Source organism: Macaca fascicularis, chromosome 18 (genome assembly GCF_037993035.2).
Source record: "Macaca fascicularis isolate 582-1 chromosome 18, T2T-MFA8v1.1".
In the NCBI taxonomy this organism is placed as follows: Eukaryota; Metazoa; Chordata; class Mammalia; order Primates; family Cercopithecidae; genus Macaca; species Macaca fascicularis.
The window spans coordinates 41,520,840-41,546,920 of NC_088392.1; the positions used below are offsets into that span (position 1 = coordinate 41,520,840).

The 26,081-nt window shown below is 41.2% G+C and overlaps 2 protein-coding genes across 9 annotated transcripts in view; one reads left to right on the top strand and one right to left on the bottom strand.

The window, feature by feature from the left end:
- Positions 1-26,081, top strand: part of ZBTB7C (zinc finger and BTB domain containing 7C) — a 383,033-nt gene that overhangs the window by 141,297 nt on the left and 215,655 nt on the right. The gene's annotated exons all lie outside the window — the stretch shown is intronic.
- On the bottom strand, positions 15,694-16,332 carry LOC123570029 (uncharacterized protein C18orf12). The gene is given in 1 exon segment (XM_045378032.3): positions 15,694-16,332. A coding segment is annotated over 1 exon segment (546 nt). The 3' UTR covers positions 15,694-15,786.

Here is a 26,081-nt window from a genome sequence, read left to right on the forward strand (position 1 = left end):
AAAAGGCCTTTTGTCTTAGTCCATTTGGGCTGCTATCACAGAATACCATAAACTGGGTGACTTACCAACAAAAGACATTCATTTCTCACAGTTCTAGAGGCTGGGAAGTCCAAGATCAAGGTGCCAGTAGATTTGGTGTCTGGTGAGGGGCTGCATCCTGGCTTACAAACAGCTGTTTTTTGCTGTTTTCACGTGGTGTAAGGGTCGAGGGAGTTCTCCAGGGGTCTCTTTTATGAAAGTTCTAATCCCATTCAGGAGGGCTCCACCCTCATGACCTAATCACCTCCCAAAGGCTCCACCACCTTCTAACACCATCTCCTTGGGAGTTAGGATATCAACCTGTGCGTCTGATAGAGACACACACTGATGTGTCTTTCAACCTGCAAACCAGAACGTGATGTGCTCAGAGGAGCCCTTGGGGAGAAGCCATGGTGAGTAAGAGTGGGAAGGAGAATTTGGGTTTCCTTTATTCCTCTGGCCTTGGTTACCATATTGACAACAATGAAGACCCAGTCGTGAAAAGACTTTGCTTCCAGACCAAAATGCATTTCACTTTGTACAAACTCCAGCTGAGAGTGTGGTACCAGGCTACTCTTTATCCCTGCCAATCAGTTTTAGTTGAATAGAACTGTTGGGGGGCCTTGCTGTCAAGCAGTGAGCACATGCCTTATCTGGTGCTGGAGGAATTGTTGCCAGGGATCGGTCAGTGTTGACGATGGAAAGGCCTGGACAAGAAACGGAAAAGAAAACTCTTCCTGTCATGTAGTTTCTGTGGTGCTGAGGGGGTATCTGATGAACAGTGGAGGAGGCTGGGCTAGAAGAAGATGACCTTGTGCTTTGATCTAACTTGACCTACAGCAGAAGCTAATCATGAGTCAAAGAGGCAGGTACCAGGGTGTTCACTGCAGCCATATTTGCAGCAGTGAAAATGGAAAACAAACATCAAATGACCTCAGTGTCTATTAGTAGAGGAATGGTTGAGCTATAGAGTGCTATGTAATCCTTTAAAAGAATGGGGTGGAGCCTATTAGGATGTATGTCCCATTGAAGACCCAATGTCCTTTTTTCATAACACATATCATATAATACTCCTTTTACTAGCCTGAAATGAGACTCATAAATACATGTAAACCTACCTACACATAAAACTAAAAAAAAAAATCCATTCTATGTAGCTACCTGTAACATTAAACAGAAATAAAAGGAAACTCTTATCAGTGCTTAGGCAGGAGTAGACTAGGAGACATAATGAAGTGGCCGGAAGCTTACCCCTGTGCCTGGAGCCACTGCTTTGGTATGGATGCTAGGGGGGTTGTGTGGACAGCTTAGTTGCTGAGAGCAGCACTGTTATTGCAGTGAGATTTCTTTTAAAATGATGAGTAACTCCTGCTAAAATTGTGAACAAAACAAAGTCTGTTTCTCTACAGTGCTAGAATGCAGGTCAAGTCTTGGCTGGGTGGAATTGTGGAGGCATTGCAGGTTATTTGGCACCCGCATTTCCAGCATCTAGGGTGTGGTACTGCCTGTGGTAAGAACCTCAGGCTCCTGCCACCTGCTTGTTCTATGGATGAAGAGACTGAAGAGTCTGGGGTTAAAGGCCTAATAGGGACCAGAAACCAAGACCCTTACAATAGGTCTTCTCAGTTGCCTCCTGGTTGCCTTCCTCCCTGCCAAGGAGTCAGTGGGAAGAGCAGAAGCTGTGAGATGGGAGGCCTGGGTATTGGTGGGTCCTAGCTCCGTCGACCACTTAAACCTCTCTGAGCATCAGCTTTATTTCATTTTAAAATTATGTTTATAGTTTTAAAATTCTGAAGCAATCTCAGATTTACAGAAAAGGCACAAATGCAGTACAAGGAGCCTTCCCTCACCCCTGAACCATTTGTGAGTAAATTGCCAGCCTGATGCTCCATCATCCCAGAATATTATTTAGTGTGTATTTCCTATAAACAAGAACATTCTCCTGTACAACCACACCACAGCCACCAAAACCAGGAAATTCACACTGATTTGCTGCTGCTTCATAATCCTCAGACCCTCATTAAGTTGTGCAAGTGTCTTGATGTCATTTTAGCAAAAGGGCCCAGTGGGGAATCACACGGTGCAGCGAGTTGACACATGTCTTTAGTCTCCTGCACTCTGTGGGCAGTTTCTCAGGCTTTCCCTGACTCCCATGGCCTGAACGCTACTTTGTTGAATACAGGCCAGTTATTTTGTAAGTGCTCCTAATTGAGGTTTGTCTGATGTTGGCATGATTATATTCAAGAGGTGCCTCTCTGACAGGATGGCCACAGGAGCAATGCCATGTCCTTCCCATTGTCAGTTTTATTTTCAGTGTGATCATAAGAAAAACTGGGCTCCTTTATTGCACCCTCCCCACAGGCCAGCACTGGGCTCAGTGCTTTACCTGCATGATTTCATTTAGTTCTCCTCTGGGGTATGTTCCGTTACAACCTCTGTTCTAGAGATGAGCAAACTGGCTCAGGGAGCATAAATAACTTGCCCAGCTTAAATAAAATTCTGAGATGAACCAAGACTTGAACTCCTGTGTTCTAGCTTCACAATTGCTGAACATATTGACTATTGTCAAAGAAAACCGTAGCCAGACACTAAAGAGATAAAGACAGATTTTAATCAGAAACTATTGCAATAAGAGAAAAGAGACTTCAGGATAGAACTAAGCTCAATCCTAAACACAACAAGGACAATTGGGGACTTACAGTCAAAGAGCAGAGTTGCAGGAGCACAGTTAGAAAATTACTAATGGAGACATCAAGGGTTGAGGGACTCTTGCCAAACAAACCTAACAGGATTCTTGCCAAAGGCAGGCCAGGTGATTAGATACAAGGATGGGGTTGATTCTTGCTAAAACTAGACTTTTCAGTTCCATTAGAGACCTCCATGGCACCTCCAGGACTAGAAGGCAGATCCCTCCTCTTACCCCATCTCCACCCGTTGTCTCTCTCCCAGAGAGGTGGGTCTCACTTCACCGTGAGCTTCCCAAGTGGCATAACTGTTCTTTTACTTTCTCACCTGCAACCAAGGACCTGGGACCCCTGTCCTTCCACTTCACTTGTGGTGGTGGGGGTTGATTGAGATGACAGATGGAAAAGAGCTTTGCAAAGTGCCCTGTGAAGGTAGAAGATTCTACAGGCTGCCCTTTTGGCTGGCTCCCAGGCACAGTCCATTGGGGAGTGCCCGTTACATGAAGATGTAGTTAGTTACCATCCCCCGGGTGAGCAGACCAGTTGGTGGGAGCTGGCCGGGTTAGGGGGAGGGTGATGCCAAGGAGGCTGTTGCCATGGTGACTTGGTGGTAGCCCTTCCCAACCTCCCTTAACTGAACCCCTGCAGCCAGGTTTCCAAAGCACTGCTTTCCAGCACATTGGAAAGCTATTTCCACCTCTGTGAAACCTGGATCGTGTCTGACAGCTGAAACCCAGCCTCTCAGAAGACCCCAGAAAGTCCTTCATCAAGCCAAGCCTGGGGAGTGAGACTCTGGCTTCCCAGAGCAGACAGGCAAGCCTGGCTGCATCTGTGAGGATGTGCAGTGACACAGAGCCAGCTGTGGGGAGTGACATGCGGCGAGTGCTCCTTTCTTTGTTTCTCTCTGATTTATCCCAGTTGTGCTCATAAAGGTGATTTGATTTTGTGGTCATTTTAAACAATGAGCAGTTCAGTCTTATTCGCCCCATGATTACAGCTCAGCTTCTGACTGTAATTGATGTTAGCCAGGCTGGCTAATGTAATATCTTATGAAGATTGGCTCATTAATTGACTGTAGAGATGTCACCCACACACTGGAGGTATTAACAGTCACAGGCCTTAGGTAGTGCTGACTCAGCAATGGCGGGACTGCAGATTTCTGTTCCTTCTGTTAGGATGAAGTCCCAACAGTGGGATTACTAGGTTATAGGGTACAGATATCTTTATGGGTCTTGATGTGTTTTGCTAAATATTTTACCCAAATGTTGTACCAGATTTTAATGTTACTAGCCATTTACGAATGTTCTCACTTGCCTACTGTCCTACCAGCATTTGATTTATTAACTCCATTTTGGGGGGCTAATTTATAACTATAAAATGGTATACTATTGCCTTACATTGCATTTGGGGGGTTTGAGTGGTTTATTTTGCATATCTTTGATTACTAATCTATTACTAACTATTTAATATGTTGGTTTATTATTTGTTTTTCCTCCTATGTATTGTCTGTTTATATCCTTGGCTCCTTTCTGCTGAGGTTTTTTTGTTTGTTTGTTTGTTTGTTTTAGCAGCTTTATTGTCACCAAGGAGCCACAGGGATACAGGGACATGCATAGACACAGTTCCCAGTCAAGAGCGAGATAGCTCACCCCCTCAGGACTCTGCTGTGGAAGGTTGTGGAGAGAGGCCAGGAAGGAGGTCAGGAAGGTCATTTTTGAGAGCTCAGCTGCATGCATTCATTAAGTCCTTTTTTTATTTTTTTTGAGAAGGAGTCTCGCTCTGTCGCCCAGGCTGGAGTGCAGTGGCACGGCCTCAGCTCACTGCAACCTCCGCCTCCTGGGTTCCTGCCTCAGCCTCCTGAGTAGCTGGGACTACAGGCACCCACCACCATGCCTGGCTAATTTTTTGTATTTATAGTAGAGATGGGGTTTCACCGTATTAACCAGGATGGTCTCGATCTCCTGACCTCTTGATCTGCCTGCCTCGGCCTCCCAAAGTGCTGGGATTACAGGCGTGAACCACCGTGCCCGGCCATCTATTCCTTTGTTTGAGAAAAAGAAGAGACAGTTCCATTTTCTCTAATCCTTAACTCTGGTGTCTGGACGAGTGGCTGCAGAGTGGATGCAGAGATGAGCACAGTGTGATGCTGCCCTCAGGTTGCTGATGATCTCAAGGAGGCTGCACCAGCGTCTCCCTGCCGACATGAGCTGCTCGTGCTGGTGCCACGTGAGTGGTGCTACTTGCAAGTGTATTGGGGGCCCAGAGGACAGAAAGATCCATGTGGGCTGAGGCAGTCAGGGTGTGGGGGATGGTCCTGAAGAATGGGTAAGATTTAGCCAGAAGGAGAGACCTGAAAGCCTTGCTAGGTGGGGGAAAGTGTCCGCCAAGCACTGGGGACAGGAACTTTTACGGTGTTTGTGGGACAATGAGGAGGTGAATCAGGCTGGAGCACATGGTTCCCATGGGAGCTGGGGCCACTCTAGGAGAGGGAGGAACAGTGGCTCATGCTATGAGCAACCTGGGCCAGGCCAGGTGCAGGTTACCCTGAGTGGGCACAGAAGGCTTTCTGGTGGTGGGAGCATGAGAAGACAGAGTGGGTACAAGGTGGACAGCTCTGCAGCGAGGCCGAGCCGGTGCTCTTGGCTCGCAGGTTCTGCATCCAGTGATACTGGCTGCTGGGCACTGTCAGGCTGTATAACTGGTCTGGGGCATGCTCTGTAGGCTGGTCTTGGTAGAGCCTGAAACTGCCCCATCTGGCTACATAGCCCTAAAGACAACACCTAGCAACATGGAGTGACAGGGACGTGCAGTCTTCTTGAACTTAAATTGGATTAGTGATTGTGTGTTAATGGGTTCCTGTCTGTTGGGTATGTCACACAGGAAAAAAAGGCTGGGTAACATTTCTCTGTGTGTTGATCATTTCCTTATTTATAAAGTAAGTCTGTAGAGCTTAGTCTAAGAGGAGACCACTCTACACTGTTGCTGTTTTCTGAGCATTTCTGCATCATCTGTAGGAGCCTTAATTTCATATACTGCCTGGTGTTTGTCTTGGAGGGTTTCTTGTGGGTAGGTCTCATCTCCTTAGTGAGACAGCAAGCTCTGAGGATAGGGAAGTAGCAGGCTTCTTCCCAGAATCCCAGCAGGGCAGGACCACAGGGTGTGGACACCGTAAGTGGTCAGGATACCCCTGTTGCTTGGTTATGAGCCATCTTCCAAGTATTTCATCCTTCAACTTCACTGAACTCCCCTGAGGCTGGAAGCGTGAAGTGCTAGGGTGGACCGTGAGCCAGGGAGCTTGGGTTCACATCCAGCTCTGCCGTCCTCTCACTGTGCAGCCTTGAGCCGGTCATTTTACTCTCCTGTGCCTCAGTTTCCCCAGCTGTACAATGAGACAGCCATTGAAAATGGAGGTAAGGATATTTCAGATTCTTTTCCATGTTCATGCTTTCTTCACATACTCCTGTGACTTTCTAGGGATGTGAATCCTAGCCCTGTGACTAGATATACTGGAATGTCCCAGGGGATAGGGAAGAGGACCTTTGTCCCCTCTGCACCTTCCTTCTGCTCTGCCTGCATCCACAGATGCTAAGCTGGCGCCAGTTCAAGGTATTCTGTGCAAGGAATGCCCAGGCCAGACCTGCCTCTCCCATTTGGTACAGAAAATAGATCTTAATGATGATGTGGAAGATTCAGAGTGCTCACATACCCAAAATGCCTTTCCGTGACCACCATGTCCTGCTTAATGGGGTATTTGGGGAGCCCGCAGAGCCTGAGCTGATGCCACCTGGCACTTGCTTCATAAGAAGCAGGGACAGTGAGAGCTTAGGGTCTATTTGGGAGCCTAGTGTCCATGCTGTGAAGATGTTCTGTGATGCACGGAGTGACTCAGAGGAGAGTATTCCAGGCAGAGCTGTTGGGTGGGGGTCCAGGGTGGGAATCTGAGGTATCCTTCAGATGAACTCTTATTTTATACAACGTCATCCGATGCAGACAACTCTCTCTGGAGCCAGTGACTTAGTGCCGTCTTTCCCACATAGTTCTGGCAGCGCCAAGCCATTATTATGCACCATGGCAATAATCATCACCATGATAATAACAACAGTCCATTTGTTCAGTCTCTTAACTTGGAAATAAATAAGACAGCTGATCCAGTGTGAGCTCCAGCTCTAGTCTATCTGCCCCATCATCACTTAATAGCGATCACGGAGCCCCTGTGTGCACACGGCGCCCTGCCCAGCACTTGAGATATTAAATCCACCTAGAAGCAGAGTATAATAATGCTGACCCCGCAGGGATGTTCCAAGAATTAATTCCTGTGGGCTCTCCATTCCGCTTTTCTCCAACACATTCAATCTTAGGAACCCAAGAGTTGGTGACATTTATCCCATGAATTAAAACATTCTGCTGTTGCCCCTGGAACTCTTCATTACAATCCTGAGTCAATCAATGGCAGAGAGGAATACTATTTATTAGTTAAGTGGCTGCTATTGAATTCTTAATTCAAGTGGCTTTTAATTCAGTGTTTTCCTTGCTGCCCTTCATTTTGCCCTTGCTCATACAAATTTGCCCATTAAAGCCTGGTGTGGGGCCATGCTGATGCCTTTTATCTTGATTTTGTTGTGTTTTATTTTCTGGAGAATGGTTTTCAGTGGAGGAGAAGGCAAGACACTCGGAGTAGACAGGGAGGCCAGATCGCCAGGCCTAGGGCAGGCTTTGCTACCGTCTGCTGGGAGGAAGTGGGCGGGCTAGAAGGATCGAGGGCATCAAAATGGCTTTTCAGATAAGGTCTTACAGGGAACGTGGCCTTCACTGGTGTCTTGTGCTTTGGTTTTGTCAACTCGAAAACTTTACTACCAGTTCTTGCACCAGATATGAGTCACAGAGCTAGTAGGTGGGATGCATAGACCGTCTCCCTGACCGGAAGGGGGCTCTTGAGTGGTGGCTGATGCAGTCTGCCTTGATCTGCTGCATCTCCAGGAGGTTACCCAGGCTGATCACAGCCACTCCTTCCTTGGTGTAGCACATGTTGTTTTCAACAGCTTTACTGGGATATAACTGAATTACAGTAAATTGCACATGGTTAAAGTGGACAATTTGATAAGTTTAGACTTATGCATACACCTATGACATCATCACCACATCAAAATAATAGACATTCCTCCACCCCAAAAGTTTCCTGTGTCCCCTTGTGATCATACCCTCCCACTCCTAGTACCCAGGTGGAAGGGGACGCTCAGTGACAGATCTTCTCTGTCATTACAGATTATTTGCATTTTCTGGAATTTTATATAAATAGGCTTACACAGCATATAATCTTTTTATGCAGTTTATCTCACTCAACATAGTTATTTTGAGATTAATACAAGTTGTTGCATGTATCAATAGTTCATTCATTTTTATTACTGAGCCGTATTCCATGGTTGTTTATCCATTTACCTATTGATAGACATTTGGGCTGTTTCCAGTTTTGGGCTATTACAAATAAAGTTTCTATGAACATTCACGTACGAGTCTATGTGGATACGTTTTCATTTCTCTTGGACACATACCTAGGAAGGGAATGATTAGACTGTGTGGTAGTATATCTTTAACTCGTTAAGAAACTGCCAAACTGCTTACCAAAATAGTTGTGCCATTTTCCATTCCTATCAGTGATATAGGAGAGTTCTAGTTGGTCTGTATCATCCTCGACATTGGTATTTGCAGTCTTCTTGTTTTCACCATTCTAATTGTTGTGGAGGGATATATCATTGTGGTTTTGATTTTCATGTCCTTTATAACTAATGACACAGAACATTTTTCATGTGCTTATTTGCCATTCTTATATATATATATTTTTTGGTAAAGTTCTGTTCAAATCTTCTGCCCATTTGAGGGACAGTTGTTTGATTTCTTATTGTTGAGCTTTGGGAGTTGTATACTCCAGATATGTGGGTTGCGTATTTCTCACCTTCTTCAGTTTATCTTTTCATTCTCTTCATGGTGTCTTACAAGGACCAAAGTTCTAAATTTTTATGAAGTCCAATTTTTCAGTTTTTTTCTCTTTTATGTACAGTGCAGTTTGTGTCATATCTAAGATATTATTGCCTAACTGAAGGTCAGAAAGATTTTTCTCTTGTTTTTGTACAAAAATTCCATAGTTTTAGGTTTTAATTAAGTTTGAGTTTATTTTGTGTATGGTACAAGGTATATATTTAGCTTTTTTGCAAAAGAATATCTCATTGTTTCATCAAAATTTGTTGAAAAGACTATCCTTTTCCCATTGAATTGCTTTTACACTCTTGTCAAAAATCAGTTGTTTGCAGCTGGGCACGGTGGCTCACGCCTGTAATCCCAGCACTTTGAGAGGCTGAGGTGAGCAGACTATTTTGCTCAGTAGTTCAAAGCCAGCCTGGGCAACATGGTGAAACCTCGTCTCTACTAAAAATACAAAAATTAGCCAGGTGTGGTGGCATGCGCCTGTAGTCCCAGCTACTTGGGAGGCTGAGGCCTGAGAATCGCTTGAACCTGGGAGGTAGAGGTTGCAGTGAGCTGAGATCGTGCCACTGCACTCCACCCTGGGCAACAGAGCAAGACTCAGTGTCCAAAAACAAAAACAAAAAAAAACCGGCCAGGCACGGTGGCTCACACCTGTAATCCCAGCACTTTGGGAGGCTGAGGCGGGTGGATCACCTGAGGTCAGGAGTATGAGACCAGCCTGGCCAACATAGCAAAACCCATCTCTACTAAAAATACAAAATTAGTGGAGCGTGGTAGTGTGCGCCTGTAGTCCCAGTTACTTAGAAGGCTGAGGCAGGGAGAATTGCTTGAACCTGGGAGGCGGAGGTTGCAGTGAGCCAAGATCATGCCATTATACTCCAGCCTGAGTGACAGAGCGAGACTCCATCTCAAAAAAAAAGAAAAAAAAACCAAAAACTGTGCTGGGATTTTGATTGGGATTGCATTAAATCTGCAGATCAATTTGGGGGATAATTGACATATCAGCAGTCTTCCAACCTATGAACATGGTGTATCTCTCCATTTATTTAGATCTTTAATTTTCTGGCACTATTTATAGTTCTTAAAACAGATTTTGCTCATCTATTGTATTTATTACTGAGCATTTCATATACTTTGGTGTTATTGTCAGTAGCTTTTCTTATTTCAATTTCCTATTGTTGCTAGTAAGTAGGAATACAATTAATATTTATATATTGATCTTACACGTCGCAAACGTGGTACAACTCTCTTACTAGTTCTAGTAGCTTTTGGGGAATTTCACTGTATTTTCTACATAGATAATCATGGTGTCTGTGAATAAGGGCAGTCTTACTTCTGCTCCAATCTAGATGCTTTTTACTTCTTTTCTTATTGCAGTTGCTAGAACATTCAGGACAATGTCGAATAGGAGTAGTTAGAGTGGATAGCCTTGACTTTTTTTCTGATCTTAGAAGAAAAACATTCAGTTGTTCATCATTAAATATGATGTTAGCTATAGGTTTGTTTGTACATGTTAGTAGGTTGAAGAAGTTTCTTTCTATTCCAAGCTTACTTTTGTTTTCTGTTTTTTTTTTCCTAGAGATGGGGTCTTGCTCTGTCACTCAGGCTGGAGTACAGTGGTGCAATCATAGCTCACTGTAGCCTTGAACTCCTGGGCTCAAGTGATCCTCCTGCCTCAGCCTCTTACATAGGTGGGATTATAGGTGCAAGCTACCATGTCCAGCTGATATTTATTGATACTTTTTTTTTCTTAATCAGAAATGGATGTTTGATTTTGTCAAATGCTTTTTGGATGATCCTAGTTTTTTTTTTTTTTTTTTCAGCTTGTTAATATGATGCCTTACACTGATTTTCAAATGTTAAACCAACCTTTCAATCCTGAGATAAATACCACTTAGTCATGATATTTTATCCTTTCAAAATATTGTCAAATTCTATTTGCTGAAATTTCATTTACAATTTCTGTATCTTGTTCACGAAGGGTATTAGTCTGTAGTTTTCTTTTCTTGTAATGTTTTTGTCTGGCTTTGGTATCAGGGTAATGCTGCCTCATGGAGTGAGTTGGGAAATATTCCCTTCCCTTCAGTTTTCCAGAAGAGTTCATGTAGAATTAGTATAATTTCTTCTTTAAATGGTAGAATTTACCATTTAGACTAGTGAAGCCAGCTGGGTCTAAAATTTTCTTTATGGAAAAGTTTTTAACTACATATTTAATTACCTTAATGATATATGGCTTTAAAGGCTATCTCTTTATTGTTTTGTTTTTGGTTCCAGTTTTTCAAAGCTCTGTTATTGGGTATATAGTAGTTTCCAATTGTTATGTCCTCCTCCTGATGAATTGATCCTTTTATCATTATGAAATTTTCTCTTTATTCGTGGTAATGTTTTTACTCTGAAATCTACTTTGTCTGACACTAATATAACTAGTCTAGCTTTCTTTTCATTAGTATTAGCTTGGTATATATTTTTGATCCTTTTATTTTCATATTTTTTATATTTAAAGTAGGTTTCAGTTTATAGTTGGGTCTTTCTTTATACCCAATCTAACAACCTGTGCCGTTTTTGTTTTTTTTTTGTTTTTTGTTTTTTTGTTTTTGAGACAGAGTCTCGCTCTGTCACCCAGGCTGGAGTGCAGTGGCCGGATCTCAGCTCACTGCAAGCTCCGCCTCCTGGGTTTACGCCATTCTCCTGCCTCAGCCTCCTCAGTAGCTGGGACTACAGCCGCCCGCCACCTCGCCCGGCTAGTTTTTTGTATTTTTTAGTAGAGACGGGGTTTCATCGTATTAGCCAGGATGGTCTCGATTTCCTGACCTCGTGATCCGCCTGTCTCAGCCTCCCAAAGTGCTGGGATTACAGGCTTGAGCCACCGCGCCCGGCCCAACCTGTGCCTTTTAATTATAATGTTTAGACCACTTATGTTTAATGTGATTATCATCTTTCTATTTGTTTTCTATTCATCTCATCTCTTATTTGTTCAATTTTTCCTCTTTTTCTGCCTTCTTTTGGACCGAATATTTTTGTGATTCTCTTTTATCTCCTTTGTTAACTACCTGTATTTCCTATACTTGTTTTACCAGTATTACCTCAGGTTGCTTTCAGGTTTATAATATGTATCTGTAATGTCAAAGTCTACTTTCAAATGATATTATACTGCTTCGTGAATAGTATACAAACCTTACAATAGTACATTTTCATTTCTTTCCTTTTGACCTTAATGATAATGTCGTCATACATTTTACGTTTACATATGTTATAAACCCCATATTATATTGTTATTATTTTTGTATAATTATATTTTAAAATACAGATATAAATGCAAATGCCATTTCTAAAGCTATCATTGCTTTGTCTAGATCCATATTTCCACCTGGCATCATTTTCATTGTGCTTGAAGAATGCCCTTTAGCACTTCTTATAATATGGGCCTTCTGGCTATTATTTTTTTTTTTTAGCTTTTGTATGTATGAAAAAGTCTTTATTTTACCCTTGCTTTAGAAAGGCATTTTCACTGTGTAGAAAATTCCAGGTTGACAATTTTTTCTTTCAGTATTTTAAAGATATTGCTCCCCTGTCTTTTTGCCTACATTATTTTGTATGAGAAATCTGCTGTAATCCCTGTACTTTTTTCTGCATGTAATGTGTCTTCCCCTCCACTCACCCTGGTTGCTTTTAAGATTATGTCTTTATTATTGGTTTCGAACAATTTGATTATGACATGTCTTGGTATGCTTTCTTCATATTTCTTATGTTTCTGTTTTCTTGAACTTCTTGGAACTGTGGGTTTATAGTTTTTTAAAAAAATCAAGTTTAGTAACATTTTGGCTATTCTCTTTTCAAACACTTTTTTCCTGTCCTCCAACTCTCTCCTTTCCTCTGGAGACTTTAATTACACATAGAACAAGCTGCTTGAAATTGTCCCCACAGTGCACTTTTGCTCTGTACACTTTTAAAATTCTTTTTTTCTCTGTGTGTTTCTTTTTGGATAGCCTCTATTACTATGTATTCAAATTCCTTATTCTCTTTTGGAAAATAGGGGAGGGTGGAGGGAACAAAATCTTATCTGCTGTTATTGGATTCTATCCAGTGTATTTTCATCTGAAAAAGACAAAATTACAACACATCTGATTTAAAGATGTTAATTGGCTTTTATTTTCCATCTAGAATTGGGTGACACTTCATTCTACAAAATAGAATGAGTGTTCTGATGAGCTGAGCAGGAGTGGTTGGCTTTATAGACAGAAGGGCCCAGGAAAGAGAACCAAATAACAAAAGCAGATTGGTCATTTCAAAGTTACTTTTCTTGTAAAGGTTAAAGCAGAGAGGACTTTCTTATAATGCTGGCTAAAACTTCCCTGTTTGGAGATTTGACTATTATCTCTCTCTCTTTCTCTCTCAATTTCTTGGAAGGTCAGATAAACAACTTTGTTTCAGCTTGGTGCTGTGGAACTTCAGTGTGAGTGACTCCATTTTGGTTTGGTCTGTTGGGCCTACTGCAGGAGCTCAGTCCAAACCAATGGCCTCTTAGAAATTTTATTTAACACATTCTAAATATTGTAGTTTTCATCTCTAGACATTTTATTTAGTCTTTTTATATCTTACTTTTTATGTCTTAACTTTTTGAACTATGAAATACAGTTATAAGAACTTTTTCATTGTCTTTCTCTGCTAATTCTAAGTTCTGGGTCAGTTTGGATTGATTGGCTTTCTCTCCTTAATAGGGCCATATTTTACAGCTCCTTTGCATATCTGGTAATTTTGTATTGAATGTCAGACATTGTGAATTTTATCCTGTGTGCTGGACATGCTTGTATCCCTTTAAATTTTTTCTAGCTTTATTAAAGGGCTCAATTAAGATATTTGAAATAGTTTGACCCTGTTGGACCTTGTCCATAAGATTGTTAGGTGGGACTAGATTCATATGTAGTCTAGGACAGTATTAAGATCTTTCTCAGTACTTTAGCTCTGTGAATTGTGAGATTTTCAAGTCTGACCAGTGGGAACAACATTATTCCTGATCCAAGTGAGCATCATGAACAAACCATAATAGGTTCATTGCCTGATGTGCATGGCAAGTCAGTACACTGAGATACCGGATTGCAGCAGGGAAAGGTTTAATCATAGGGCTGCTGAATGAGGAGATGGGCAGAAACCTCAAATCTACCTCCCCAAGAAGTTTAGGACTAGGATTTTTAAGGGCTTTGGAATGGGCTGAAGTGTGGAGATTGTTGATTGGTCAAAGAACGCTGGGTGAAGTTGAAGCGGTATCCTTGTCTGGCCTAAATACACGGGGTTGGTTGTCTTGCATCAAGAAGATTAACGACATGGACACACATACACATGGAGTGGGTTAAGGAGCGGAACGTTTAATAAGCAGAAGAAAGGAGAGAGGAGGGTAGTTCCCTCTCTCTTGTGAGAGAGGTGTCCGAAAAAGGGAAGAGTGGCGACCGCAGCAGATTTTATAGGCAGGCTTGAGGAGGCAGAGCCTGATTTACATAGGGCCCACAGATTGGTTCAACCATGTGTGATGTTTACATAGCGCAGCGGGGGTGGGAGAAGGCTGATCACCCCACTCTGATCTTATTATGCAAATAGGCTTTCCACTTGGCCAGGGCCATCTTGTCTGCTCCTTACTATACACGTGGCTGGCAAAGGGAGAAGGGAAGATGGAGCCGCCATTTAGAACTTGCCTATTCCCGGGTAGTATTTTGCTGCCGGCAATCATGCATGTAAGCTTCCAGCTTTCTTATCTATGTCTGCAACTTGATTTTACAGGCTGCTATTTGTTAGAAAATGGTTTGGGGGCTGCTTTTCATTAAAAAGCAAAACCTTACCAAGAACTCCCATACCCTCATTATCTGCCTAAGTAATTTCTTCTTAACTCCTATATCAGAGTCATAGGACAAGGTGATGAAGAAATTGTATTCTCATGAGATTCACTTCTTCTATGGGGGTCTTCAAGCTGGTTGGCATTAGGTGTTTTGCTGGAATTTAGGATCTAAAAAACAACTTAAGCAATTTCTGAGATCCTACTTATTGGAATAATGGGGGTGCAAGTGGTCAGTATCTAGTGCTACTGTGACTTTCAGTTACAAGGAAGTAGGTCAAAGCACAGCCTGACTAATGCTTAATTATAACTGTATTTCTGTCCAGAATTCTTGTTAACCCTATGAGGGTTACTTCAGTACTATTTCTTTTACCCCTTTTTGGGTGGTTCTTTTCCTGGCTTTGGGTATTTTCCTGACATGTTTGCACTAATCAGTACTCTGATGATGACTTGAGGGGAGCCCTCTACAGATCTTTGAAGTTCTTTCTCTCTCTTCTCTCTGGTGCTCTGTCCTATGAACTTTAACTGCCTTGATCTCTCTGGACGCTCAACTCTGTCTCTTCAACTCAGGAAGAATGCTAGTGCCTCAGTTCCCCCTTCCTGCTCTGTGGCCTACACACTCTCTCAAGGCTATAGTTTGGGCAATTGAGCTCACATTATTTTTTCTCATCTCTCAGGCGTCACTGTCTTTCAGTGCCTCATGTCTGGTGTCTTGAAAACTGTTGTTTCACCTATATTGTCTAGTATTTTTATTTTTCCAGGCGCGAGGGTAAATCCAGTCTTTGTTTCTCTACCTTGGCTGAAAGCCAGGGTCTGCCCTGGATGTTTATTTTTTTAAGTATTTTTAAAGGTATTTATTTTACCTTGACTAGATCCCTGGCACATGAGGGATTTTTTTTCTTTTTCTCTCTTGTTTTCAACCCCTATTCCACCATAACCCCATCAGTTTTGGAGCCCTGGAAGGCTCTGTCTATTCACCCACACAAATCTGAGTGAATCCTATCCATCCCTAAAGGGCCAGCTCAGGGCACTGCTCCAGCAGCCTTTGCGCTGCTGTAAGTCCAAGCACATCTGTTTCCCCTCCTCTCTACTCTGTAGGTCTATGCAGTCTTTTCAATATTGACTTTGTATATGTATGTTTTCCTCTAAACTGATGGATCATTAAGGAAAACACTGGGGTTCATCATCTCCCTACATATCACCTTAAGAGGCAGTCACCTCAAATCTCTACATTCATCATAGAAACAGAAATTCCATTAATAAATGTCAGGGACTGCCTCCTTAACCTTGGTGCTCTAATTCCCTCCCACTTTCAGCATTCTGGCTTATTCCATGGGTGGAGGAGGAAGCCAGGTTGGCTTGGTGGGAGGGGAATGGCATCAGTGTGAGGTCATGCCACATCATCCAGAATGCCAGCTCCACACCACAGTGACACATTGCAGGATTGAGCAATGCAGCTGGAGGAAAGAGAGGGAGACCCGTGTCACTTAGACTACAAACAAAAGGGGGGCAGGTGCAAATACAAAGCAAGGACCTGGCGGGAAGTGGCAGGTACACCTGGGCGCATACCACCAGTGCCTGCAGGGAGTGAAGGCAGTGAGAGAGGAGCCATGCCCCATGAGGGATTTTTTTTTTTTAATTATTATTTAAGAATGAGGAAACTGAGGCCCAGGGAGAGGAAGTAACTTTTCCAATCACAAAAAAAGAGTCAGTGGCAAGAAGGAGAACTAAGATATCTTTAGGCCCAAATGTACTTGCCATTGTGTTTTACTGTCCGCACAAGTTATCCCAACTCACAGTACCTTCACAATGCACTATTCTCTCCATAGTGCTGTGAAGAACTGGAACCTGCAGGAAAGTGGATAAACTTTCCCCAAGCCACACAGGTAAAAACATGTTTCAATCCCTGGGATGAGTCCGAAGCCAGTAGTGCTTTATAACGCAGCCTCCCAGTAAGTGCTGGGAGTACTCCCAGTAAGTGCTGCTTTTTTCAATTCTTTTAAAAAGTTTATTTGTTCTTTCATTAATTTATTCTCTTAACAAACATTTATTGGCTGGGCGTGGTGGCTCAAGCCTATAATCCCAGCACTTTGGGAGGCCGAGATGGGCGGATCGTGAGGTCAGGAGATTGAGACCATCCTGGCTAACACGGTGAAACCCCTCTCTACTAAAAAACACAAAAAAGTAGCCGGGTGAGGTGGCGGGCGCCTGTAGTCCCAGCTACTCGGGAGGCTGAGGCAGGAGAATGGCGTAAACCCGGGAGGTGGAACTTGCAGTGAGCTGAAATCCAGCCACTGCACCCCAGCCTGGGCGACAGAGCAAGACTCCGTCTCAAAAAAAAAAAAAGAAAAAAAACAAACATTTATTGATTACCTTTTCTTTATCAGTCACAATATTAAGTGCTAGATGAAAATATGGGTAAAAACAAATGAAGTGGTGTCATTGTCTGGGGTAAATAACCAAGGTTTGTCATCTCACACCAGAGAAATTGAAGGCGCGGACACACAAGAAGTGAGTTTAAGAGCAGAGGTTTAATAGGCAAAAGAAAGAGAGAATAGCTCTCTCTCCTGCAGAGAGAGAGAGGGGCACCTGAGTGGGTCTTCCAGTTCCGTGGTGAAATGCATGGGGTTTTATGGACAAGCTTCAGGAGGTGGTGTCTGATTCACATAGGGCCCGAGAGATTGGTCAGAACAGGTGTGACGTTTGCATAGTCCATGAAGAAGCTGGCCATCCAACCCTGATCTTTTAGTATGCAGATGGGTTCTTTACCTGGCCAGCACCATATTGTCTGTTCCTTACTGTACACATGGTTGGCAAAGAAAAGGGAAGATGGAGCCGCCATGTTGAACATGCCTAGCTCCAGGTAGCCTTTTCCTACTGGCACAGCTGCTGGCATTCACCCGTGCAAGATTCTAGCTTGCCTTTTCAGGCTGCAGCTTGATTTTTCAGGCTGCTCTTTGTTGGAAATGATTTGGGGGCTGCTTTTTGTTAAAAGGAAAGTCTTACTGAAGACTCTTTTACCCTCGCTATCTGCCTAAATCATTTCTTTTAAGATCCTGCATCACAAGTGTGGTCCTTACTTTCCAGGGTCCCTCCCCTAGTACGAATGTTAGAACTAAGACTACAAATAAATGCTATCAGCTATTTTATATGCTATAATAGGTTTGTTTGTTTTTTCAAACATTTTATTTTATATTTATTTCTGGGGGGACAGGTTCTTGCTCTGTCACCCAGGCTGGAGTGCAGTGGTGTAATCATGGCTCACTGTAGCCATAGCCTCGTGAGCTCAAGTGATTGTCACGCCCCATTCTCCTGAGTAGCCAGGACTACACAACCATGCTCAGCTAATTTATTTTTATTTGTATTTTTAGTAGAAACAAGGTCTTGCTATGTTGCTCAGGCTGATCTTGAACTCCTGGGCTCAAGTGATCTTCCCACCTCACCCTCCCAAAGTGCTGGGATTATAGGCATGAGACACTATGCCTGGTCAGATATTTTACTTTTAAACATATGCCAAAGTTTAAGTTCAAGCAAATCACAAGAAAAGAAGCATTAGTGGGTTAATTCAGAGATTGTCTCCTATATAAAAATTTTATAGAAAAACAGGATGATTAAATAATCACTGTTAGACTGGATACAATTAAAAAAAAAAAAAAAATAAGGATTGTTTCAAGATCATTAGATCCTGACTGACAGTCAGCTGAGTGGGTGGGTATCTGGCTTCCCAGAAGAGGTCTTAATCTCATTAAAGTTTATCAGAAAATTGCTTAAGCATTTTATCAACGCTAATTTCTTCCCAGAAAGAGGTTGGAAATTACATCATGCAAAAAGGTTCTGTCCCATTCCAAGTTTGGGACTGGGTTTTTTATTAAGTATGCGCACATACCACAGTGGAGCAAGAGAGAGATCAGGTCAGTTCCACCATGAGGATAACAGTTAGTGATAACTAGCATCATTTGAGTGTTATATGGCAGGCACTGTTCCCTTCACTTGAGAGAGATTAACTCACTAATGCTCACATAATGCTGTTAGGTAGGGGCTTTTCTTACCCCTTTTCTACAGTGGAGGAAAGTAAGGCACAGAGAGCTTAACTTGTTCAAAGTCTCCCAGCTAGAATGTAGCAGAAAGATCAGGAGGGTATCACAAGGAAGATGGGTGGCTCTGTTCCCCAAGGGGATGATAGGGAGGAAAATATTCTGGGAAGACTGGACCCCCAACCCCATTCTATGCTATGAAGCTGTGCTTGTTTTCAGAGATGTGGGGGATTCTGGATCAGTGGAACCACTTGACCCCCACACATGTCACTGGGGAAATCCATTTGGGCTTATGCCTGGGTTTTAGAGGGTGGCTGACTCAAGTCCCAGCTGTGTTTCTACACCATGTGTTCTGGTATGGACAAAGTGGAGACTCCTCTTCACCTAACAGCTTTCAGACATATAAGCAAAACTTCCAGCCAAGGCAAAAACACATTAGCTCTGCCAGCCATGGACAGGTGACTGGAGTGGTTTCCAGGGGCATTTTCGCTCCAGCCTTAGTGTTCCATCTTATTTTGTTTGCTTCCTCCTTTGTTCAACATGTTTCTGCATTGCCTTTAAACTCCACAGAGGGAGTGTTGAAAGTGGTGGTAAGAAGAGTCTTGCTATTGTAGTGTAAATAAAAGTAAAGATGATAAAGTTTTACAGGGCTATGTACAAATTGATAGTTGGTGCAGTATTACTTCAGACACAGGAAGAGCCTTTCAGAATCTAACCTGTTAGAAATTACAAGAGCTTCTGTGTGAAAATTTAAAGAGAACGTTTAAAAAATAATATTTCTTACGTCACCTATAAAATTCCACTAACCCCAATACAACTATTATGTTATTTTTACATATTATCTCTTCTAAATGTAATACATGCTGGGAGTGTTATCTGTGGTGTATGCCTACTATTTTGTATTCTGCTTGTTTTCAATGACCAGTGGATCATAAACATTTTTCATGTTTCTGTATAATTATCATTTTAATGGCCACATAATATTCCATTGTGCAGAGGTACTGTAATTTATTAAACCATTCCCCTTAATGTTAGCCATTTATGTGTTTTCAGTTTGGGGCTTTTATAGATAACACTGCAGTGAGCATCTTCTTGCAAATAGCTTTTTGCTGCTGTTGAATTTCCATAGGAATAATTCCTAATAGAGGCATTACTAGTAAAGGACACAGACATGTATATGGCTCTTTCTCTATATTGCTGAATTGCTTTGCAAAAATATTATTTAATACAGTGCCATCACTCTGGAATGAATCTGCTAGCTTTTTCTGCACTTCAACAGCAGTTAGCAAAAACTTTTTTTTTTCTAATTTGACAGATAAAACAGTATTTCAACTGGCTTTAATTTACGTTCCTTTGTTTACTAGTGAAGATTACTATTTCTCCATGTATTTGTTTATATTGTATATAATTTTCTATGAATTATCTGTTTATCTGTTATGGTCTTGGTGTTTTTATAAATTTAAATGCACTCTTTGTAGGTGATAACTATTAATCATTTTTGTTTATTCAAATACTTTGTTGTCCTTTTTAATTTTTAATTTAATTTTAATTTCCATACATAATATAAATTATGTTATGTATGGAAATTGTCAATCTCAATCTGTGAGTACTTCTTATTTTTCTGAAGAAGAGAGAGTAATTCTTTTATGTATCTTTTGAGTGTTTTAAATGCCTTTCATTTAATCATTTATTCATCATCAAGTTACCAGGTACCTTTTGTGGGGCAGATAGTCTTCTAGGTTCTGAGAATCTAAAATTTTCATCTTCTTGGAGGTTACATTTTAATGAGAAGAGAAACAATAAGCAAAAATATAACTAATATACAAGGTAGCAATAAATCATATAAAGAAAAAGATAAAGCATAGCAGAGGACAAACAATGACCAGGAAAAGATTTAGTGTTCAGGAAAGGCCACTGACAAAGTGACATTTGCGATAGGGAAGACAGGGAGGGCCAATATCAAAAGGTATCATTCGAGCAGACCTGGATGAGATGACAGAGGGAACAGAAAGCGCAAAGGCCCTGAGATGGAAACATATGTGGCATGCTGAGTGTATTAGTTTGTTCTCACACTGCTATAAAGAACTGCCTGAGACTGGGTAATTTGTAGAGAAGAGAGGTTTAATTGACTCAGAGTTTGTATAGCTGCAAATAAAGACATAGCTGAGACTGGGTAATTTATAAAGGAAGAGGTTTAATGGACTCACAGTTCCATATGGCTGGAGAGGTCTCAGAATCATGGCAGAAGGTGAAGGAGGAGCAAAGTCACGTCTTACATGGTGGCAGGCAAGAGAGCTTGTGCAGGGGAACTCCTATTTATAAAACCATAAGATTTCCTGAGACTTATTCACTACCACAAGAACAGTACGAGGGAACCTCCCCCATGATTCAATTATCTCCACCTGGCCCCACCCTTGACACATGGGGATTGTTACAATTCAAGGTGAGATTTGGGTGAGGACACAGCCAAACCATATCAGCACCTCTTCACAGGGCAGCAGGTGAGAGAATGAATGCAGGAAGAACTATCAAACACTTATAAAACCAGCAGACCTCAGATCTCATGAGAACTCACTGTCATGAGAACAACATAGGGGAAACTATCCCCATGATCCAGTTACCTCTGCCTGGTCTCTCCCTTGACTTGTGCGGATTATGGGGATTAAATTCAAGATGAGATTTGGGTGGGGACACAAAGCCTAACCATATCACTGAGAAACAGGGAAAGCCATGTGTGTGGAGTGAAGCAGAAGAGGTGGAGAATTGGAGAAAACAAGGTTGTTACCAGATGGTATGGGGCCAAGGACACGGATTTAATCTGAGGGAGATAGCAAGCCACTAAGTTGAGAGGGCATGAAACAGACATCTGATTTACAGTTTAACTAGATATTTTTATATTTGAATCATTTTGGCGGATTTAGCTCTCCAGGTATGTAATCACATCATATACAGGAGATATTTTTGTGTCTTCTTTTTCAGTATTTATTTCCCTTGTGCTGTCTTTATCTTTCTTGTTGTTGTTTTTAAAAACTTTCCAGACAATGTTAATAATATTTTTATTAATGATTTCAATGACAACAATGACAGTAGGCATATTTGTATATTCTGAATATAGAGGAATTATTGCTAATTTAAATATGGATGCTCTATGCTGTTAACGGGAATTCTTTTTAATTCTAGTTCTTAAATTTTTATTAGGAATCGTTGTTGATTTCTATAAAATACCTGTCAAGTATGCATTAAAATTATAAGATGCTTTTTCTGCTTAGTGTCGTGATGTGGTGTAGCATATTAATAGAACCCCTTATATGAGGCAATACTTGTTTGTAGCCCTGGGGTAATCCCACTTTGTTATGGTATAATTTTAGTGTATATATCATTGAATACATTGCTATTCTTTTATGAACTATCTGTTCTTATGGTCCACTCAGTCTAGCCCCCTCTATCCCTGACTTTGTCCTGCCCTGACTGTGGTTCAGAGAGCTGTGGGGGCATATAGGTGACCAGGCAGAGGCCAGGGTGTGTGTGCATGTGGTGGTTGTTAAGGGGGTGGGATGGGGGGTGTCAAAGCACCTGATGATGATTTCTCCAGCATCACAGTCTCAAGTATGATATGATGTCTCATCCTTTTAAATTTTAGTTTTTATCAAGATATGTATGCCTATAATTTAAAGAATCAGAGAGTTTAATTAAAGTTATTACAGAAAATAGCAGCCCTTTTCCCATCCTACCTCATTTTCCATTTGTGAGAGACAACTACCTTTTTTCTTTTCTAGCTGTGTATGTGTGTGTGTGTGTGTGTGTGTGTGTGTTTCAATTTCTGTTTTCTTTAACTCTAACTAACAGGCTCATACAATTATTTGCCATTTTTCTATTTTAAACTTTATTATTAACTGACTTCCTACTATGGAAGATGACAGTTTAGCTCTCTTTACCCCATATTCACACTAGAAACACACTCCCAACATTCCCTCTTTATACCATAATTGTGATTAGATCCAAATTTAGTATTTACAGTATATTATTGTGAAAATGTACTTTGGTTACACCTGAGCTATATGATTCTGTTTAGGCACAATTTTTGTTTTCTGGAATTAATAATTGTTTTTGTTTGTATGTCTGATGCTTAGTTTTCTATGTATTTATTAATAATTCCATCCCTAACATTCTTTAATTCAATAAATACTGTCTCAATCTTTTCAAATACATCAGACAATCTGTCAGTTTCATCTCCTTGTTGAAATCTCTCTGGATATCTCTGACCATTTTTGTCTGATTGCTTTCTGGAGCACAGCTCTCAGCCTGGGCTCAACCAGCTCTAGCATTCTAGGAATTCCCCCTTCCTCTCTTTTGTTTGGATATCCTGTTTTCTGAATCTAAAATCTGTTCCTTTCTTGGATTGCTCCCTTGTTTTGATGGAGTGCATCCTCCAATAACTTTATGAAAAAAGATGCTTGAGATACTTTCTTCTTCTTTTCCTCTATTCCTTTAAAAAATATGTGTTTACCTTTGAACATATATACCATAGAAAAGTATGTAACATTCCTTTTTTGTTATTTTTTGGTGTCTTGATCTATTTTTTTATTCCAATAGGTTTTTAGGGGAACAGGTGGTGTTTGGATACATGGATAAGATCTTTAGTGGTGATTTCTGAGATTTTGGTGCACCTATCACCTGAGCAGTGTACAGTGTACCCAATGTGTAGTCTTTTATCCCTCACTCCCCTACCACCCTTCTCAAGTCCCCAAAGTCCATTGTATCATTCTTATGCCTTTGCATCCTCATAGCTTAGCTTCCACTTATAAGTGAGGATATACAATGTTTTGTTTTCCATTCCTGAGTTACTTCACTTACAATAACGGTCTCCAACTCCATCCAGGTTGCTGCGAATGCCATTTTTCAATTCCTTTTTTTGGCTGAATAGGATTCCATGCTATATATATACTTTTTTTTTCCCCCCACTTGTTGATTAATGGGCATTTGGGCTGGTTCCATATTTTTGCAATTGTGAATTGTGCTGCTATAAACATGCATGTGCAAGTGTCTTTTTCATATAATGACTCAGTAGTGGGATTGCTGGATCAGATGGTAGATCTACTTTTAGTTTTTTAAGGAATCTTCACACTGTTTTCCATAGTGGTTGTACTATTAATGGTTTACATTCCCACCAGCAGTGTAAAGATGTTCCTTTTCACCACATCCACATCAACATCTATTGTTTTTTGATTTTTTAAATTATGGCCCTTCTTGTAGGAGTAAGGTGGTATTGCATCATAGTTTTGATTTGCATTTCCCTATAATTAGTGATGTTGAGTATTTTTTCATGTTTGTTTGCTGTTTGTATATCTTCTTTTGCGAATTGTCTATTCATGTCCTTAGCCCGTTTTTTGATGGGATTGTTTTTTTCTTGCTGATTTATTTAAATTCCTTGTAGATTCTGCATAGTAGTCCTTTGTTGGATGCATAGTTTGCAAATACTTTCTCCCACTCTGTGGGTTGTCTGTTTACTCTTCTGATTATTTCTTTTTTTGTACAGATGCTTCTTAGTTTAATTAAGTCCCATATATAGTTATAATTAAGTCCTGCCTCAGCCTCCCAAGTAGCTGGGAATACAGGTACCCGCCACCACGCCCAGCTAATTTTTTGTATTTTTAGTAGAGACGGGGTTTCACTGTGTTAGCAAGGATGGTCTCGATCTCCTGACCTTGTGATCCACCCGCCTTGGCCTCCATCTGTTTGTTTTTGTTGTGTTTGCTTTTGGGTTCTTGGTCATGAATTCTTTGCCTAAGCCAATGTCTGGAAGAGTTTTTGTGATGTTATCTTCTAGAATTTTTATGGTTTCAAGTCTTAGATTTAAGTCTTCAGTGCATCTTGAGTTGATTTTTGTACAAGCTGAGAGATGAGGATCCAGTTTCAATCATCTACATGTGACTTGCCAATTATCTCAGCATCATTTGTTGAATAGGGTGTCCTTTTCCCACTTTATGTTTTTGTTTGCTTTGTCAAAGATCAGTTGCCTGTAAGTATTTGGCTTTATTCCTGGGTTCTCTATTCTGTTCCATTGGTCTAGGTGCCTATTTTTATACCAGTACCATGCTGTTTTGGTGACTATGACCTTATAGTACAGTTTGAATTTGAGTAATGCGATGCCTCCAGATTTGTTCTTTTTGCTTAGTATTGCTTTGGCTATGTGACCTCTTTTTTAGTTCCTTATGAATTTTAGGATTGTTTTTTCTAGTTCTGTGAAAAATGATGATAGTATTTTGATGGGAGTTTCACTGAATTTGTAGATTGCTTTTGGCAGTCATGGTCATTTTCACAATATTGATTCTACCCATCCATGAGTATGGGATGTGTTTCCATTTGTTTGTGTTGTCTATGATTTCTTTCAGCAGTGTTTTGCAGTTTTTCTTGTAGAGGTCTTTCATCTCTTTGGTTAGGTATATTCTTGAGTATTTTATTTTATTTTTTGCAGCTTTTGTAAAAGGTTTTGAGTTCTTGATTTGATTCTCAACTTGGTCACTGTTGTTGTACAGCAGTGCTATTGATTTGTATACAAGATTCATTTTGTATCCTGAAACTGCTGAAATCATTTGTCAGATCTAGGAGGTTTTTTTTCTGTTGGGGGTAGAGAGTCTTGCTCTGTCACCCAGGCTGGAGTGCAGTGGCATGATCTCGGCTCACTGCCACCTCCACCTCCTGGGTTCAAACAACACTTGTTCCTCAGCCTCCCAAGTAGCTGAGATTATAGGCATGTACCACCATGCCCAACTAATTTTTTACATTTTTAGTGGAGATGGGGTTTTGCTATGTTCTCCAGGCTGGTCTTGAACTCTGTCCTCAAGCGATCCACCTGCCTCGGCCTCCCGAAGTGTTAGGATTACAGGCATGAGCCACCACACCCAGCCAGATCTAGGAGCTTTTTGGACAAGTCTTTAGGGTTTTCTAGGTGTAGGATCATACCATCAGTGAACAGCAACTGTTTGACTGCCTCTTTACTGATTTCGATACCCTTTATGTCTTTCTCTTGTCTGCTTGCTCTGGCTAGGACTTCCAGTACTATGTTGAACAGAAGGGCTGAAAGTGGGTATTCTTGTCTTGTTCCAGTTCTCAGGGAAAATGGTCTCAACTTTTCCCTGTTCAGTATAATATTGAATATGCGTTTGTCATAGATGGCTTTTATTACCTTAAGCTATGTCCTTCTATGCTGATTTTGCTGAGGGTTTTAGTCATAAAGGGATGCTAGATATTATCAAATACTTTTTCTGTGACTATTGAGATGATCATGCAATTGTCGTTTTTGATTCTGTTTATGTGGTGTATCACATTTATTGATTTGTGTATATTAAACCATCCCTGCATCCCAGGTATGAAACCTACTCAATCATGGTGTACTATCTTTTTTATATTCTGCTGTTGGAATTGGTTAGCTGCTACTTTGTTCAGGACTTTTGCATCTATATTAATCCAAGATATTGTTCTGTAGTTTTCTCTTTTTGTTACGTCCTTTCCTGGTTTTGGTGTTAGGGTGATACTGGCTTT